The sequence below is a fragment of the Ochotona princeps genome, chromosome 3, assembly GCF_030435755.1.
Source record: "Ochotona princeps isolate mOchPri1 chromosome 3, mOchPri1.hap1, whole genome shotgun sequence".
NCBI classification, from domain to species: Eukaryota; Metazoa; Chordata; class Mammalia; order Lagomorpha; family Ochotonidae; genus Ochotona; species Ochotona princeps.
In genome coordinates this window covers 86,516,631-86,535,387 of record NC_080834.1, presented here as the reverse complement: position 1 = coordinate 86,535,387, position 18,757 = coordinate 86,516,631, and the positions used below count along the sequence as shown (strand labels likewise).

Sequence of the window (18,757 nt, the reverse complement as noted above, 5' to 3'; positions counted from 1 at the left end):
CTTTTTTTACTCAGCTAAGCTTCTTCCCTATGGAATTTATTTCCAAATGAGAGAGAAAGTAAAAGATAATTAGGCAGACAAATATATGTGAATGCAAACTGTCAAAAGGAGTCAAAAAGCAAAAATACAGACTCACACAGTTGTAAATTTGGTCCCAGGTGCCTAAGACCATCCTTCATTCAGGAGAGGCACTGTGTTTACTGAAAGAAAAGCAGTGTTATTTAGGTTTATGAACTTTTGCCATTTTCCCTAGATTCTCTCTCAGCAGTTACAGCAGATGGAAGCTGAGTGTAGTACTTTAAGGAACACCGTGGAAACAGAAAGACAAGAGTCCAAGATTCAGATGGAAAAGATGGAACTGGACATGGCAGAGAAAAAATTATCCTTGCATAGTCTACAAGAAGAAATGCAGCATCTTATGGAAGAGTTTAAGCAAGCAGTTCATGTTCGGGCTGAACTGGAGTCTAAGTACAGTGCTTTGGAACACAAGCACAAAGCAGACATGGAAGAGAAGACCACTCGCATTTTGGATCTTCAAAAAACTGAACAGGATCTTCAGTCTGTCTGTGATGCTCTCAAGGATCAAAATTCACAGCTTCTCCAAGAGAAGAGTGAACAGGCAGAGCAGTCTACCCAGGCCATTCAGCAGCTGGAAGGTCAGTGTGTGCTGTTGAAGCCCAGGTCTTAGTGACTGAGCGGCCCGTGATTCTTCTTGGTAGGGATCAGTTGACAGCATTTGGTCAGTTGTGTCAGTAGGATGAAAAAAGGCATCTCTCTCTCTCTCTCTCTCTCTCTCTCTCTTAAAATACTTTCAGATTATTCATTTCTTAATTTACATTGGAAAGGTAGATTTTTTACAGAGTGAAGGAGGTACAGAGAGAAAGATATTCTGTCCATTGTTTCATTCCCCAAGTGTCTGCAAAGGTTGGAGCTGAGCCAATCTGAAGCCAGGAGCCTGGAGTTTCTTCCAGGTCTTCCATGTAGGTGCAGTGTGCTAAGGTTTTGGACCATCCTCTGCTATTTTTCCAGGCCACAACCATAGAACTGGATGGGAAGTGGAGCAGCCGGGACACGAACCAGCACCCAATTGTGATCCTGGCACTTGAAGGGGAGGATTAGTGAATTAAGCCATCACACTGGGCCCAAGAAAGGCCTCTTGGGGTGGTTGTTTGGCTTGGTGGTTAAGACACCCATGTCCCGTATTGGAATTCCTTGGTTTAATAACTGGTTCTACATTTGACATCAGCTTCCTGGTCAGGCAGCATGTGGGAGACCTGGATTGAGTTCTTGGCTGTCATCTTTGTCTCTTGTTGGGTACTCTTCTAGGCATTTGGGGCGTAAGTCTGTGGAGGGAAACATTCTGTCTGGTTTTAAAATTGAAGAAAAAGGCATTGGAAAGGAGAAAGGCATGTCTTCTCAATGCTTGATTGCATTTTTCTTGCTTCTGATTACAGTTATATATCTTCATATTGTGTTTATCATAGTACTGAGTACTAATGATAGTTTTATTCCAGATGTCAAATAGAATCCCATGTGACACATGACTCTGATCAGAGAGTTCCATGACTGAATAGAATTTGAATTTGTAAAACACTTGGGCCAGGCCTGAGTGTGTAGTTAGGGAGTCTTACCTGCCTGGAGTCACCCTGAATCTGAAAATGTATCTCAGTGCTGAGAAATTCTTTGTTTAAAGAAAGCTTTATTCTTTAAAAAAATATAAAAGCAGTTTATGCTTAAATATATTATCTTAGAAGTTATACAAAGATAACAAACACTTTAGAAGTTTATAAATTAAAAAGTGCAGCTGCCTCAAATGCCAGTACTCCACTCCTCAGATGATAATCTCTGCCAGTAGATAGGATATATTTAAGGAGCGATTTTAGAAAGAACTGAGTTGAAAACTTGTGTGTCACAGAACTAAACATTCACCTCAAGGTCTCAGTGACCAGGTGTGCTTGAGCGTGCTGTTCTTTTAACTGAACCATGTTCATGTTTAAGACCACATTGTGGAAATGTGGTATGAAACTGAAGGAAATAAAGTAAAAACCACTAAAGTAGTTCTCCAAGGAGAAAAGAAAAGATGGTTATTAAAAACCCAAACCTATATAATTTACTTATTACTGAAGTGTCCTTTGGTCCCTGAGAACATTGAAAAAGTTAAAATAAACATGTTGGGTGCACACTTGGGACTTTGGTTAAGGCACCTGCTTGGGACTCCAAATCTCACATTAGAGTGCCTGGGTTTGAGTGCTGTCTCTGCTTCCATTTCCAGTGTGTGACTGATGCTCGATGCTTGCCCCAGGAGACCAGTGATGGAATACTTTGTGTCCCTGCCATTCACAAGAGCCCCAATTTAGTCCTAGACTTCTTACTAAAGTGTTGCCTTGCTGTAGCTATTGCAGACATTTGGGAATGAAGCAGGGATCTGCCTGTCTCTGTCTCTCTCTGCTTCTCAGATAAATAGCATTTTAAAAATATTTGAAATGTTGTTGACATTTTAATTAAAGGATTGAACTGATTAACTGAATAGAGTAGGTGCAGCTTTTGGAGATAACTCCCTATGTTTCAGACTTAAAGCAGCTATCATCTCTCTGTATTCTTTCCCTAGATCAACTCCAGCAAAAATCAAAAGAAATTAGCCAACTTCTGGATAAATCCACCTTGCAGAAACAGGAGGCAGCATCTCAAACTTCTTCACCAGATGTTTACAATGAAGGCACGCAGGTAATTAACTGTGAGTTTCTCTTAGATGTAACTTGTTGACTTTGCTTTATTGACTACTTTAATGCTTTAATGAGGATTAATTCTAGACAGTAGTGTTAACCTTGTGTCTTATCTGTCCTGATCAATACTTTTTAGGGAACGAGTCTATTTAAAAAGAATCCTGAAAGCCATTAAGTCAGCGACTTAGCAATAGATAGCAAGTACCTTGATCAGGAGCAAAATAAGAAAAATTTGTTTGGTGATCTGAGTCAACTAGTGTCAGATTGGGGTAACTGAATTCATTTCTCTCCATTTTTAAGATTATGTCTTTCCCAACTGACAAGCCTGTTGGTCAGCAATTCTTGGGCAGTGCTTCGTATCGATGAAACTCTTCTTAATTATAAAAAAATACCTTTATTTTGTTTTTATTCTTGAATGATACTTGTTATTGATTACATAATTTTTCTTTTGGGATAATAAAAATGTATTATTGTTTTGTGGCCTATGGTATCTTCCCCTACTGTTTCCTACTGTATTCCCTGCTACTTTCTACCATTTTCTTGATCAAATGGTCATTAAAATTATTGTTCTCCTCTTCTCTGGCTTTCCAAAAAAAATATCTGATTTTAAAATAAAAGAAATCTTTAAAAAATTTATTTGTTTTTTGAAAGACAGACTTAGAGAGAGAAAGGGAGAGACACACAGAAATCTTCCATCTCTTGGTTAACTCTTGAGATGGTTGCACCAGTCTGGCTAGGAATGGATTGGGTCAAAGTCAGGAGCCAGGAACTTCATCCAGGTCTCCCATGAGGGTGGCAGAGGTCCAAGTATTTGACATACCTTCCTCTGATGCTTTCCCAGGTACATTAGCAAGGAACTGGATTGCAATTACATGGAGCAGCTAGGACTGGATCTGGTGCTTATATGGAATGCTGGCATTACAGACAGTGGCTCAATACTCTGTGCTGCAATGTTGGCCCCTATAATAGCATTTTTTAAAATCTTTGTTTGCTAACTGCAAAATCTGAATCATTTTTGCTTGGCCTAAATAGTAACGTGGACTCAGCCTACAAACTCTGACCTGTAGCGGAGAGCCAATAAAAGCTCTGTTCAACAGTAGGCATTTGGTGTAGTGGTTAATTTGCTGTTTGGGATGCCCACATCTCTTACTGGAGTGTTCTGTTTATGTGTTGGCTCCACCGCTTCTGATCCAGCTTCCTGTTAATGTGCACCATGAGCTGCTGGTGACTTTTTTGAGAGTGAACTAATAGATATCTATCTGTCTTCCTTTCAAATAAAGTGAAAATAAAACCAAAAAAAAAGTTATTTTTATCTTAACTGGACCACTCTAAGTCACCACTGAAAATACCTAGTTCATTATTTAGCCGGTAATTTGGGTTAAATTCATTCACAGAATATTGGGCTGTTCTTGCTGATAATCTCTCTTCCCTCTGAATTTTCTCCTCACATTCTGACAGCTGTATCTGTCCTAAAGTCCAACTTCTCATTCAGCAAGCCAGAGATATCTGTAACTGTTCTGTTGGAATTTCGGCTATCCCCTTTCAATGTGAATGTTAGGGATCAATCACACTGTTAAGAAAAAAAACCATTATGGTGTAAAAATTATATGATTTTATGAAAATTTTCATGAAGTAATCCTCTTGGAGAAAAAAAATGTATGTAAAGACATACAGCTAAATTTGTGATGTAATTAGATACATGCCTATCTTTAGGAAAGTCATGTATTTCTGTGTGTACAATTTAAGTGTTAGGAAATTTTTGTGATACATGTTGCATAATAATGCTTTGGTCAATAACAAACTGAATTTATGATGGTGGTCCTGTAAGGTTTCTAGTGCTTAGTGACATCATGCCCATCTTAGTTTGCTAAGCACAGAACTACAACATCACCTAATGAATGGATTGCTCATAATATATCCCCATTGCTAGGTGAGGCATGAGTGTAGTTGAGGTAGTACAAAAAATAAAAAACAAACAACAACAAAAAAAAACCAGTTACAACTCTCCTTCCTCTCATACAAGGTGCGTAGTACTTCTGCCTTTCTTCCTGCTTGGGGAACCTCTCTTCATTTTGATCTTGCTTCAGGAGATAAACCTTTCTACTTATCTTATGGAGTGTTTGTGAACCTAAAATGTTCTTTCTTCTGTATTAGATTGGGCTTTTTATCTCTGTGATTCAGGTTTTGATCTTAAATTCAAAAACCAGTGGGTCAGTTTGTATATTACATTTCTTTTTTTTTTTTTTTTTTTTTGGTCTTCAAATAAAAACAGTTTTTCAAAGATTACTTAGACTGATAAGTAGGTACTATTTTTAAAGTGTTTTCATGGCTGGAGAACTTTGAGACAGCACACCTGCTGGAGGCAGTCTGGACGTTAATATGGAAATTTTCCTTGGAGAATGATTCATTGGTTGTCTTTCTTCCATTTAGGCAGACCCTGAGGATGATATTGCCTCTTTGCAGAAGAGAGTGCTAGAACTAGAAAATGAAAAGGAAGCCTTCCTCCTTGATTCTTCAAAGCTGGAGGAGCTGAAAGCTGAGAATGGTATGTATAAATGAAAACCCACAGTGTAACATATAGATCCTCTGATCTTATGATAATAAAGTTCCTAGATTGCAGAGTGGGTAATTATCAAGGAAAGGATTAATTCTCGTGAAATAATTAGAGCTTATTACCAGTGTTTACATATGATAACATTTTGCAGAGTACCATGTAAATACTGCCAATTTCTGTGTAATTTATATTAATTTTGGAATGGTCAGAGTATGTTCTAGGAAGTCTGGCTTGAATGATGCCTGAGTAGTAAGATGATGATGAATGTTTAAGTAAACAAATGAAGAAAGACAGGGTATTCTTGGTGATAATTGTGTGATGAGGTAATAGATTACATAAATGAAGTTTCAAAAGTAGAAACCACTTTGGGTTTTCCTTATGCTGGGCACTGCTTAGAATCTGACCTGTTTCCTTTTACCTCTTTTTTTTTCTTATTTTAGATTTATTTTATTTATTCTAAGAGAAAGAGAAATCTGCCATCCTCAGGTTCACTCCCCACATGGCTGCTCTGGCTGGGACTGGACCAGGACCAGGCTGCAGCAGGAGGCAGGAGCTTATGCATTTTTGTGTTTTGTGACATCCTTGTATACCTTTCACACTGTATTAAAGTGATCTATTTATATGTTTGTCATTTTTACTGCTTATATGCTCTTTTAAGGTAAAATATAAGCTGTTCAACAGCAGGCTTAATTTTATTTATTTGTTTATCTCTTCTTTACTTGGAACTATTATAGTACTAGCAGATTTTAGCAGTTGAACCAAGTCGAATGAAGGTATCTGCTTCCACCTACCATCTACTTCATAAGATCTAGAAGCAAATGGTTCATGTTTTACTGACCTAATTCATGTCAGATTAGCTGGCTGTATCTTAGAGGAGCAAGAATGAATAACAAATTACGTTTGTTATTCAACTCTAAAACCAACATTTTCAACTTAGCCATTGTACAGTATTCCACTTATTTTTTTTAAAGATTTATTTTATTTTTTTTGCAAAGTCAAATATACAGAGAGGAGGAGAGACAGAGAGAAAGATCTTCCATCCGATGATTCACTCCCCAACTGACCACAACGGCCAGAGCTGAGCCAATCTGAAGCCAGGAGCCAGAAGCTTTTGTGGGTCTCCCATGCGAGTGCAGGGTCGCAAGGCTTTGGGCCATCCTCGACTGCTTTCCCAGTCAGGGAGCTGAATGGGAAGCAGGGCTGCTGGGACTGGAACCGGCGTCATATGGGATCCCAGTGCGTTCAAGGCAAGGACTTTAGCCACTAGGCCACCATACAGGGCCCAGTTTTCCATTTATTTCTAAAGTGGGTATTATATACCTTTATTATACTACATTCATCATTGTCAATAAATAAAATACATCACAAGTTCAGCTCATTATTTAACTCAAAGTAGTACTTTTGAGACTTTGCTTTGTCCAGGATGCTTATTTGGCGGTTTTGTCATCAGTTCCTGTCTGGTTCATGAGGTTTTCACATAGTTTGGTGGTAGATTATGAATTGCATTCTCTTTCCTTGTCTTTGCAGGAATCAATGCCAGGTTTTCTGTTTTGGCTTTTGTGTCTGATCTCATAAGAGACCTTTGGTTTGTGTGTCAAGTTCCTTTTTGCCTTGCCATTTCTACCACTGGACCCTTCCTTCCTCATGCTTTCCTGTGAAATATCTGAACCTATTATACACAACCTTGAATTGACTTTGGAGTTAAAATGAACAAAACATTGACAGTACAAACAGAGGAGGTTGGAGAATAAGTGGGCCAAAACGTGAAGGCCCCTTAGACAATTTGGATGTAGTATAAAAATAGATTATTTTTTCCTTTCGTGTATGTAAGCCTCTCAAAGTGTAAGCTTTGGGGGGGCGGGTGGACTGTTAAGAGATGCTCGTTGTTGTAGAACATGATGCTTGGAGGGTAGAACGCAGGAGCCTGGTTTCTTCTGAGCCTGCTCACTTTGAACTAACTGTGTAATCTGTTCAAGTGATCCCTTTCTTTGTTGCCTTATTTGGTCGTTAAGAAATTTAGGTAGCTCCATTTTAGCACTAAAGTTTGAATTCTTTATAGATACATGGAAATAACATTGAAGACATGGTAGATGCTTTATTAATGCAAAATATATTTTGTGAATGTAGTACACTTATGGGTAAGGCAAATTTATAGCCCAAAAGTTCCACATTGTGTCATATGCCCTGATACCCTTCTCTGAATCCTTGCACTGTTTAGTTACATAGCACTCATCATCTACTGCCATTTTGTCTTACATCTCATCTTTTTGTGTTCTCCTGACATTAGTTTAATAAGATAAGCTTTGATTTCTCCTGTTCTGCCTATTTCCTCTCATCTTCATTATTTCAGGTATCTTAAATAACATCACTTTATTATCACATCTCTTTTTAAACACTCCATGTGTGTTTCCTAAGGACATTTGTTTTTGTGACTTTCAGAAAAACTGTCTTCTCAGATTACTCTCCTGGAGGCTCAGGTTGGAAGTGGGGAAGCAGACAGAGACGTCCAGGAGGTGAGTGATGTGTCCTCAGTGCAAACACGGTGTGGTCTAAGGTGAGAAAGAGCAGCTTACGTTACATCTCCACATTTCTATAACCTTCTCCTGCTCACAGAGAATTATATTACCTAACGAATGATATTTAAGAAACTCATAATGGTCATTATTTCTTACTTATTCTCTTATGTTTTTGGATATTTTTAATTCTTTGTCCTAAATCAAATATAAGAGCTACTTACTTGGGATTTAAAAGCTCATTTCTTTTTTTCCCCCCCTTTCTTTTGTTTTTAAAATACATTTATTTATTTAGTTAATATTACAGTTCCATAGCCTGTGGGATTTCCCCTGCCTAAACCCCCTCCTGAAGCCCCCTCCCACCACTGATTTCCCTATACTTTAGTCCTTCAGAACAGTCATAACTCCATCATTCTGCTATTTAAGTGTATGCTGACATTGTAGATGCAGACAGGGTTATCATTAGACCTTAGCTGCTTTGTCCAACTCAGGAAAGCTCAATGGAGAGATGAGCTCAGTTCCTTACTACCGCTTCTTCCTCAACAGTTCGCACTGTTTTTGCTTAGCATTATATAAAAAGAGAATCTTTGGAGATGGTGATCTTTATAGTCTATTATTATAAGAGATATAAAGTTGCTTAATGTCATTCTGCTAATATAAGATTATTGTGAAATTCATGCATATGAGGGGTCTTCTGAAAGTTCATAGAAAATGAATGCAGTGAAAAATGCACAGATTTGAACATTTTTCATCAAAATAAGCTTGTTTTTAAATTCTGCCCTCCATGAATTTTTTGAAGTTCAGGGATATTAAAGGAATTGTTTGTGTGGTTACGGAGGCTAGCGTGTCCAAAATCTTCAGGGTTGGCCATCAAGCTGCTGGTTTGCTGGCAGAATTCATATATGAGTTTAGAGACAAGAAAGATCCTTATCTCTGCTCCTTTCAAATAAATAAAAAATAAATATATTTAAACATTTTTAAAAACCAGTTGCAATAGGAATGGTGACAGTATAATCCCCGCAGGTAGGAAGAAGCAAATAGAAAAGGTTCAAATATGGTGTAAACTTAGCTGAACAGGAAAGAGTAGTATCAGAAAAGCAGGAGAACAGTTAGAGTGAGTGAGATTCTTTTGTTGTTTACCCTCTCGGGGTAGGCCGTACTGATTATTTACCCTAGCCAAAACCTAATTGAACTCTGTAGGTAGGCATCATAGGGGCTGCAAGAGGGCATGGCCAAGGGAAAGAAGAGTGATGGAGTATGTATGGCATGAAAAATAGTTTTAAAAGAGGAGATAAGAATATCTGGGATAAGAGAGAGAACAAGAAAGGGAGTGAGGTACATGGATGTTTTCTTATGAACAGAATGTCTGAGCATGTCAGTTCTTTATGTACATCTGGATGAAGAAGTAGGACTGTGACATGAAGAAACTGTAAAGTAGCTTTTTCCCCTGTGCTGAATACTCACTCTAATTTTGATTTCTAAAAATTGGATGAGGACATAGGTAATATGGAGGGTAGAAGATTTTAAATGATTAGCAGAGTGCTTATGAAAAATGATGAGGTAACAGTGAATAATTCTAAACCAATATTTCTGTTGCCTTGGTGGGGAATGATAGGAAGATTTTCTGATTTTCATTGAATGCCTACCATGTGCTGGCTTCGGCTGGTAGACAGAGAGGCTGAGTTGTGAACCTGGGAAGTTGGGTGGCAGAGCTCGTGCTCTTGGCCACTGTATTATTTGATAGGCCAGTGATTGTATGTTTGTTCTTGAATCCAGTTGGGATGTCTTTCTATAGAACACAGTGCTGTTGGCCTCAATATAGATGTTATTACGTACTCAGTGCCTAAGCTCATTTAATAAAGTGCTGCTGCTTAACTCACTGATTTTGTTTCCTAAGAAAACAATTTCAGGAATAATTTATATAAATTGAAAGTCTAACAGTAATCTTGGTAATGTGTGTTCATGTTTTATCGAACATACTCGTCATTGCATGTCCAAGCACTTCCAGAGTACTGTTTTTATTATTGAATCCCAATAATGTATCTGAGTCTATGCATTTGACAATCTGCATGCCTGTTAATGCCTATTTTATGAATATTTGCTAGCTCTCAAGGAGTTTTAATCTGAAGAAGAAGTTTGTTACATGAGGCAGGTCTGGCTCTCAGGAGTAGGGCTTGATCTCATTCTAGGATTGACAGGCTCCTCAGAGGTCCAATTGAGAAAATGCAAACTGATTCTATGAGGATTTAGCAGCTTATAATGCAAAGATTTTGATTAAAAAGTTTCAGGTTTTGGAAAACATGAAATACTAAAATTTGGGCTATTTTTTACATTATAAAACATCTTATTACGGCCTTTTGATTTTCTTTTTCTTATTTAAGCACCTCAGCGTGGTTGATATTACTGAACTCAACAAGAATAGCTCTCCTGTGGAAGAAAGTAGACAAGATATCGTAGAGAGTACATTTTCTCAGAAACATAAAGAATTATCTATTTTGTTATTGGAAATGAAAGAAGCTCAAGAGGAAATTGCATTTCTCAAATCACAACTCCAGGGCAAAAAGGCTGAGGAAGAGCATGAGGTCCTTGACGGGAGAGAAATAAGACAGGCGGAGGATGAGGGGGGACCTCCAGTTAGAATGGAAGCTGTTGAAGATAGAGGGCAAGATTTTTCGTTCACACCCACTGAAGAGAGCAGGCTTCCAGCAACTGAAAAAGAGGAGACTGGCATTCACCATCCAGCTGTGACATCTGAGGAAACACCTCCAAATGACGCTGGAGTAGAGTTGAAATCCACAGAGCAGGACACTGTTGATAAGTCCCCTCCTGCCATGCCGGATATCAGTCAACATCACCAGGAAGAGTTGGAAAGGTTAAGAAGTAAAATTTTGGAACTTGAGACAAGTCTTCAAAAAGCAGAAGAATGTTATGAGCAAAGTTTGGACGAGAAAGCCAAGGAAATCAGCCATCTAACCCAGCTGATTGAGGAGCATGCAAGGAATGCCGAGAGCACCAGCCATAGAGTGGCAGCTTTGTCTGAAGAAAGAGACCAGCTTCTTTCTCAGCTGGAGGAGCTCAACGTGCTAACAGAACTGCGAGCTCAGGTAAAACAGCTGCAAACGAACCTGGAGGAAGCAGAAAGGCAAAGACGACTGGACTATGAAAGTCAAACTGCCCAGCACAACCTGCTCACAGAGCAGATCCACAGTCTCAGCATAGAAGCCAAATCCAAAGATGTGAAAATTGAAGTTCTACAGAAGGAATTAGATGATGTACAGCTTCAGTTTTCCGAGCAGAGTACACTGACCAGAAGCCTGCAGAGCCAGCTGCAGAAGAAGGAAGATGAAGTGCTGGAGAGCGAAGAACGGGTGAGGGATGTGGCCAATAAGGTGGAAGAACTTTCACAAGCCCTTTCACAGAAGGAAGCTGAAATAGCAAAAATGGATCAGCTGTTACTGGAGAAAAAGAGAGACGTGGAAACCCTCCAACAAACTATTGAGGAGAAGGATCAGCAAGTGACAGAGATCAGCTTTAGTATGACTGAGAAAATGGTTCAGCTTAACGAAGAGAAGTTTTCTCTGGGTGTTGAAATTAAGACTCTGAAGGAACAGCTAAACTTATTGTCCAGAGCTGAAGAAGCAAAAAAAGAGCAAGTGGAAGAAGAGAACGAAGTTGGTTCTGGCCTCAAACCTAATCATGAGTCGAGCCCAGGAGAGCTAGCAAGTAAAGAAGAGCTTCAGCATGAAATAGACCTGCTGAAGACAGAGAGTGAGCAGCGAAAGAGAAAGCTCCAGGCAGCTCTTATTAACAGAAAGGAACTTCTGCAAAGAGTCAGTAGATTAGAGGAGGAGTTAGCCAAAGCAAGAGATGAATCCAAGAAAGAGATCCCACTCAGTGAGAATGAGAAGAAGGAAATGGAGGAAGATAGGGAGAACAAAGAAGATTTGGAAAAATCTGTGACTTCTGAGAACCGAGAAATAGAGATTTCTTTAAAACAGGCAATATCTGAGAAAGAAGTAGAATTAGAGCATGTAAAGAAGGATTTGGAAGAAAAGGTGGCAGCTGAAGAACAGCTGCAGGCAGTGGTTAAACAGATGCAGCAGAACTTGCAAGAGAAGGCAAGCCAAATAGATTTGCTCCAAGCGGAAATCATGGAAAATCAAGCAGTTATCCAGAAGTTAACCACAGGTAGCAAGAATGCAGGTGATGGAGCTGCAGCAGCATCTGTGAAAGAGACAGTGATGAGCAGTCTACCTAGTGCAGGTGGTGGAGAACACTGGAAACCAGAACTAGAAGAAAAAATACTGTGTCTTGAAAAAGAAAAAGAACAACTTCAAAAGAAGCTACAGGAAGTCTTAACTTCCCGCAAAGCGATTCTTAAAAAGGCACAGGAGAAAGAAAAACATCTCAAGGAGGAGCTAAAGCAACAGAAAGATAACTATAATCGCTTGCAAGAACAGTATGATGAGCAAAGCAAGGAAAATGAGGACATCGGTGAGCAGCTAAGGCAACTTCAGATTCAAGTAAGGGAATCCATAGGTAAAAATCACACAGTCACCGATCAGCAGGCACAGGACTCTCCGACTCAAAATTTAGAAGATGGGTTATCCAAAGCCCCAGGACAGCATCCCACTCAGCCTGTCTTAGAGGCCAACTTGTACTCAGACTATCCTTCTCACCCTGAGGTGCAGGACAGTATATCTTTTGGCCAGATGAAGGCCCAGCTGAAAGAACTAGAGGCTGAAAAAGAGGAGTTGGAATTGAAAATCAATTCTGTGACAAGTGAGCTCACTATAAAATCAGAAGAGGTACTTCAGTTACAAGAGCAGATAAATCAACAAGATTTAGAAATCCAGAAATTGCATGCCATGTCCCATGAAGTTGAAGCCAATGCAGAAAGCCTGAAGCAGAAACTGGAAAGCAGTCAACAAGAAATTGCTGGCCTAGAACACCTAAGAACATTGCAGCCTGAATTAAATGAACTGCAAAAAATTGTAAGCCAAAAGGAGGAAGAAATTAGCTATCTTTCTGGACAAGTTAGCAAGAAAGAAGAAACTCTTATCCAAGTGCAAACAGAAATAACGGAACAAGAGGTTTTAATTAAGGCTCTGCACACACAGCTGGAAATGCAAGCCAAAGAACATGATGAGAAGATAAAGCACTTACAGGTAGAACTTTGTGAACTGAAGCAAAAACCCGAAGAAGCTGAAGAAGAAAGTAAAGCAAAGCAACAAATACAGAGGAAACTGCAAGCTGCCCTTATTTCCAGAAAAGAGGTACTAAAGGAAAACAAGGGTCTCCACGAGGAGCTGTCTGTAGCCAAACAGACCATTGAATATCTCACCAAGTCTCTAGCAGATGTGGAAAGCCAAGTGTCTGCTCAAAATAAAGAAAAAGATATGTTCTTAGGAAAGCTGAGTCTTCTTCAGGAAGAAAGAGACAAACTCATTACAGAAATGGACAGGTCTTTGCTAGAAAACCAAAGTCTCAATGGTTCTTGTGAAAGTCTGAAATTAGCTCTAGAGGGTCTTACAGAAGACAAGGAAAACTTGGTGAAGGAAATTGAGTCTTTGAAATGTTCTAAGATTGCAGAGAACACTGAGTGGCAAGAGAAACACAAGGAGCTACAGAAAGAATATGAAGTCCTTCTGCAGTCCTATGAGAATGTGAGTAACGAAACAGAAAGAATCCAGCACGTCATCGAAACCATGAGGCAAGAGAAGCAAGAAGTGTATGGCAAGTTAAGAAGCACAGAACTAGACAAGAAAGAGACAGAAAAGCAGCTGCAGGAAGCTGAACGGGAAATGGAAGAAATGAAGGAAAAGATGAGAAAGTTTGCTAAATCTAAACAGCAGAAAATCTTAGAGCTAGAAGAAGAGAATGAGAGGCTCAGAACAGAAGCTCAGCCTGCAGAAGGTTCAACTAAGGAGTCTCTAGAAGCACTGCTTTCTTCCAATTCCGACCTGAAGGAGGAGCTAGAAAAAGTCAAAACGGAGTATAAAACCCTCTCTGCGGAGTTCGAGGTGTTAATGGCTGAGAGAAACTTACTTAGTGAAGAGGTTCAAGGTTTGAAGCATCAGATAGAAGAGAGCCTGTCTAAAGACGCTGGCCCAGAGGCCAGTGAGAAACCTGACAATCACATGGAAATCATTGAAGAGGCAGCACCATCTGTGCTAAGTGAGGCTACACAACAAGACTCTGCGAACACGTACACAGGGCCCGAACGCCCAGAATCCATTCAGGCAGAGCACAGTGCCGTGCCCAGCATGAACGAGAGTGTGAGCACCCACGATGAAATCAATAAATACCTGCAGCAGGTTGATCATCTCAAAGAAAGAATTGCTCAGTTAGAGGAGGAGAAGCAGAAAGACAAGGAATTTAGCCAGACCTTAGAGAGTGAGAGAAAGGCGTTATTGAGTGAGATGTCAACAAAGGATGGTGAGCTCAAAATGCTTCAGGAAGAAGTAACCAAGATAAACCTGATCAATCAGGAAATGCAAGAAGAACTCTCCAGAGTCACCAAACTGAAGGAGACAGCAGAAGAAGAGAAGGATGATCTAGAAGAGAGGCTAATGAATCAATTAGCAGAACTTAACGGTAGCATTGGAAACTATTACCAGAATGTTACGGATGCCCAAATAAAAAATGAGCAACTGGAATCTGAAATGCAGAACCTGAAGAAGTGTGTGAGTGAATTGGAAGAAGAGAAGCAACAATTAGTCAAGGAAAAAACTCAGGTGGAATCAGAAATACGAAAGGAGTATCTGGAGAAACTGCAAGGGGCTCAGAAAGGACCTAGTAATAAAAGCCACGCAAAGGAACTTCAGGAGCTGTTGAAGGAAAAACAGCAAGAAGTAAAGCAACTACAGAAGGACTGCATCAGGTATCAAGAGAAAATTAGTGCTCTTGAGAGAACTGTGAAGGCTCTAGAATTTGTGCAGACTGAATCTCAGAAAGATTTGGAAGTAACCAAACAAAACCTGGCTCAAACCACTGATCACCACAAAAAGGCACAGGCAGAATTAGCTAGCTTCAAAGTACTGCTGGATGACACCCAAAGTGAAGCAGCAAGGGTCCTAGCAGACAATCTCAAGTTAAAAAAGGAACTTCAGTCAAACAAAGAATCAGTTAAAAGCCAAATGAGGCAAAAGGATGAAGATCTTGAGCGAAGATTGGAGCAGGCCGAAGAGAAACACCTAAAGGAGAAGAAGAACATGCAAGAGAAGCTGGATGCGTTGCGTAGAGAAAAAGTCCACTTGGAAGAGACGTTTGGGGAGATTCAGGCTGCTTTGAATAAGAAGGACAAGGAAGTGAAGCAGCTTCAGGAAAACTTGGACAGCACTGTGGCCCAGCTCGCAGCCTTCACCAAGAGCATGTCCTCGCTCCAAGATGATCGCGACAGGGTGATAGATGAAGCCAAGAAATGGGAGAGGAAGTTCAGCGATGCTATTCAAACCAAAGAAGAAGAAGTTAGAATCAAAGAGGAGAATTGCAGTGTTCTAAAGGATCAACTTAGACAGATGACCATCCATATGGAAGAGCTGAAGATCAACGTTTCCAGGTAAATGATCCGGGTGGATGTTTTTATTTTTGTTTGAATGCAAAGACAGAGTCAAACCATTTCTTTCCCCTTTAATATTATTGGACTAATTTTGGCATCAATTCCATCAGAAGATGTATTTTCTCTTTCACTCCAGACTATTTTTTTGCAATTAACTTTCAGTTACTACTACTTTTTTTCAGTTACTACTTCTATTAACATGAGTAATTTGCATAATCTCTTCCAATCTCCCTACTGAGAGATCCTTTAGATTTCTCTTTTCATTTCTATTTCTACTATCCTTGCCTGGATTGCCACCAAAGTGTCCCCAAATTATTGCCTCAGCATTATAAACATCTCTTCCTCTTAGTCTGCCTTAATGCATATTGCAAATGTCAGAGCTAATTTCCTCAAACTCCAATTTGGTAATAGCACTTTTTAAGCTTAAGAACTGGGGGGAGTCCCAGAGCCTTTGAAACTGTGTCATAAAATGAAAAAAGAAAAAAAAAGAACTGATGATGTCCCCTGTCCTTTATATTTTCCCACTTCTAATAAATTCTTCTGTTCTGAAATAGGTTTATTGAGATTATTTTATAAAGATATCACACATTAGCTTGTTACAAAAATAAAGCAGAATGGGGGTGGGGGGAAATTTTACCTTTCAAAGTAAGTCCAAAATGACGTCACTAAAATAATTATTTTGGAGCTTATGCTTTTAGTCAGTAAATCTTTGTGTGTAATGGACCTTTAATACATTCAGTAGACAAATTATAGATACCGATAACTCATTCAGAAAATTCAGTAGACTAAAGGTAGTGAGAACTAACATCTCTTTATTAAAAAGTTTAACATTTTTCATTATGAATATTAGTTCATTTGTACATGCACAAAGAACATTTTATGGTATTTGTTTCTTAGATGTAATGAGTTTTTCTTTGAAACCTGTAACTACTGACTTTCTCTCCTTTTTTTTTTAATCAGGCTTGAACATGACAAGCAGACTTGGGAGTCCAAGGCCCAGACAGAGGTCCAGCTTCAGCAGAAGGTCTGTGTTACTCTACAGGGGGAAAACAAAGAACTTCTGTCCCAGCTGGAAGAGGCTCGGCACCTGTACTCTGGTTCTCAGAATGAATTAACTAAGTTAGAATCAGAACTGAAGGTTCTCAGAAACCAGTTGACTGATGTAACTAACTCTTTAGAAAAATCCAAGGAACAAGAAGAGAATTTGGAACGGATCATAAAAGAGCAGGAGGCGAACATCCAAAATTGTAAGTTCAGTTATGAACAACTCGAGACTGATCTTCAGGCATCCAGAGAGCTGAGCAGTAGGCTACAGGAAGAAATAAATACGAAAGAGCAGAAGATTATATGCCTGCTTTCTGGCAAGGAAGAGGCAATCCAAGCAGCTATAGCTGAACTGCAACAGCAGCATGATAAAGAAATGAAAGAACTGGAAAACCTGCTGACCCGGGAAGAAGAGGAAAATATTGCTTTGGAAGAGAACAAAAAGACTGCGGACAAAAGCAATCAGCTTCTGGAAACACTGAAAGCCATCAAGAGGGAAAACATTCAGCAAAAGGCTCAGCTGAATTCTTTTGTCAAATCCATGTCTTCTCTCCAGAATGACCGAGACCGCATAGTAGCTGAGTATCAACAGCTAGAAGAGCGGCATCTCTCTGTAATCTTGGAAAAAGACCAACTCATTCAAGATGCTGCTGCTGAGAATAATAAACTCAAGGAAGAAATGCGAGGCTTGAGAAGTCACATGGATGATCTCAATTCTGAGAACGCCAAGCTAGATGCAGAACTGATCCAGTACAGAGAAGACCTTAATCAAGTGATAGCCATAAAAGACTGTCAGCAAAAACAACTCCTTGAAGCTCAACTTCAGCAAAATAAAGAGCTGAAAAATGAATATGCCAAGTTAGAAGGAAAACTGAAGGAGTCTGAGGAGGGAAGGGAGGATCTGCGTAGATCCAGCAATGCCCTCCAAGAGGAGAACCAAAGTTTATCCAAAGAGATTGAGAACCTGAAAGCTTCCATCTCCCAGCTCAAGAGGCAAGTGGCAACTCTGCAAGAAGAAGGTGCTTTGGGAATGTATCACGCCCAGTTAAAAGGAAAGGAAGAAGAGATACAACGGTTGAGTTCTACACTTTCCTCTTCTCAGAAGAGAATTACACAACTGGAGGAGGAATTGGTTTGTGTCCAAAAGGAAGCTGCCAAGAAGGTGAGTGAAATCGAAGATAAACTGAAGAAAGAATTAAAACATCTTCATCATGATGCAGGGATAATGCGGAATGAAACCGAAACAGCCGAAGAGAGGGTGGCTGAGTTAGCAAGAGATCTGGTAGAGATGGAGCAGAAACTGCTCACGGTCACCAAAGAAAATAAAGATCTCACGGCACAGATTCAGTCTTTCGGAAGATCTATGAGTTCCCTGCAGGATAGCAGAGACCATGCTCACGAGGAGATTGATGAACTGAAAAGGAAATATGACGCGAGTCTGAAAGAGCTGGCACAGCTGAAAGAACAACACGGGATCTTAAGCCGAGAGGGAGGTGCTGCCTTCCCAGTGAACTCCACTGATGGAAACAGCGCATCTCCCCCTGAGAAATCTGACCAACAACTGGTATCCAAAGACAAGCAGTTGCTTCATTTGTCCTCCCAACTAGAAGATTCTTACAACCAACTGCAGTCCTTTTCCAAGGCTATGGCCAGTCTCCAGAATGAGAGGGATCACCTATGGAGTGAGCTGGAGAAGGTCCGAAAGACAGAGGAAGGGAAGCAGAGATCTGCAGCCCAGCCTGCCACCAGCCCAGCTGAAGTAGAGAGTTTGAAAAAAGCTATGTCTTCCCTCCAAAACGACAGAGACCGACTAGTGAGTATTTGGTTCTTTTTGGACCTATGTTTGAAAGAGTGGTGGTATTTTTTGTTTGTTTGTTTGTTTGTTTTTTCTTTAAATTTTTATTTCCTTAGAAGAGCATGTTCACATAGTGTCTGAGCACTCAGTGGCAATATCCCAAAGGTTCTATTTGGTTTTGGAAAAACACAGGAGTATTGCTTAAATTGCATTAAATCTGCCGTGTCTGGTTTAAGAACATCATACATTTCCTTCATATAAAATTCCTTGTTGGTTAGAAGAGAACTGAGAGGTGGAGAGACATTTGACACAAATGACTAATTTGCAAGCCATCTGAGAGTATAGTGATCACTTGATGATTTTTTTAACGTTTATTTATTTATTTTTTTATTGGAAAGGCAGATTAGATTTACAGAGAGAAGGAGAAACAGAAAGATTTTCCATCCACTGGTTCACTCCCCAAATTGCTGCAACAGCCAGAACAAAGGTGATCGGGATACAGGAGCTTCCTCTGGGTCTCCCAAGTGGATGCAAGGTCCCAAGGCTTTGGCTGTCTTCTAATACTTT

General features: G+C 39.7%; 1 protein-coding gene across 5 annotated transcripts in view; it reads left to right on the top strand.

The window, feature by feature from the left end:
• Nucleotides 1-18,757, top strand: part of GOLGB1 (golgin B1) — a 78,178-nt gene that overhangs the window by 40,150 nt on the left and 19,271 nt on the right. For all 5 annotated transcript variants that reach the window (XM_058661960.1, XM_058661957.1, XM_058661956.1 and 2 more), the window contains 6 exons: nt 254-656; nt 2,609-2,724; nt 5,154-5,268; nt 7,717-7,790; nt 10,172-15,351; nt 16,312-18,208. In XM_058661960.1, coding sequence (XP_058517943.1) covers nt 254-656; nt 2,609-2,724; nt 5,154-5,268; nt 7,717-7,790; nt 10,172-15,351; nt 16,312-18,208 — 7,785 coding nt within the window. The remainder of the gene's footprint in view (nt 1-253; nt 657-2,608; nt 2,725-5,153; nt 5,269-7,716; nt 7,791-10,171; nt 15,352-16,311; nt 18,209-18,757) is intronic.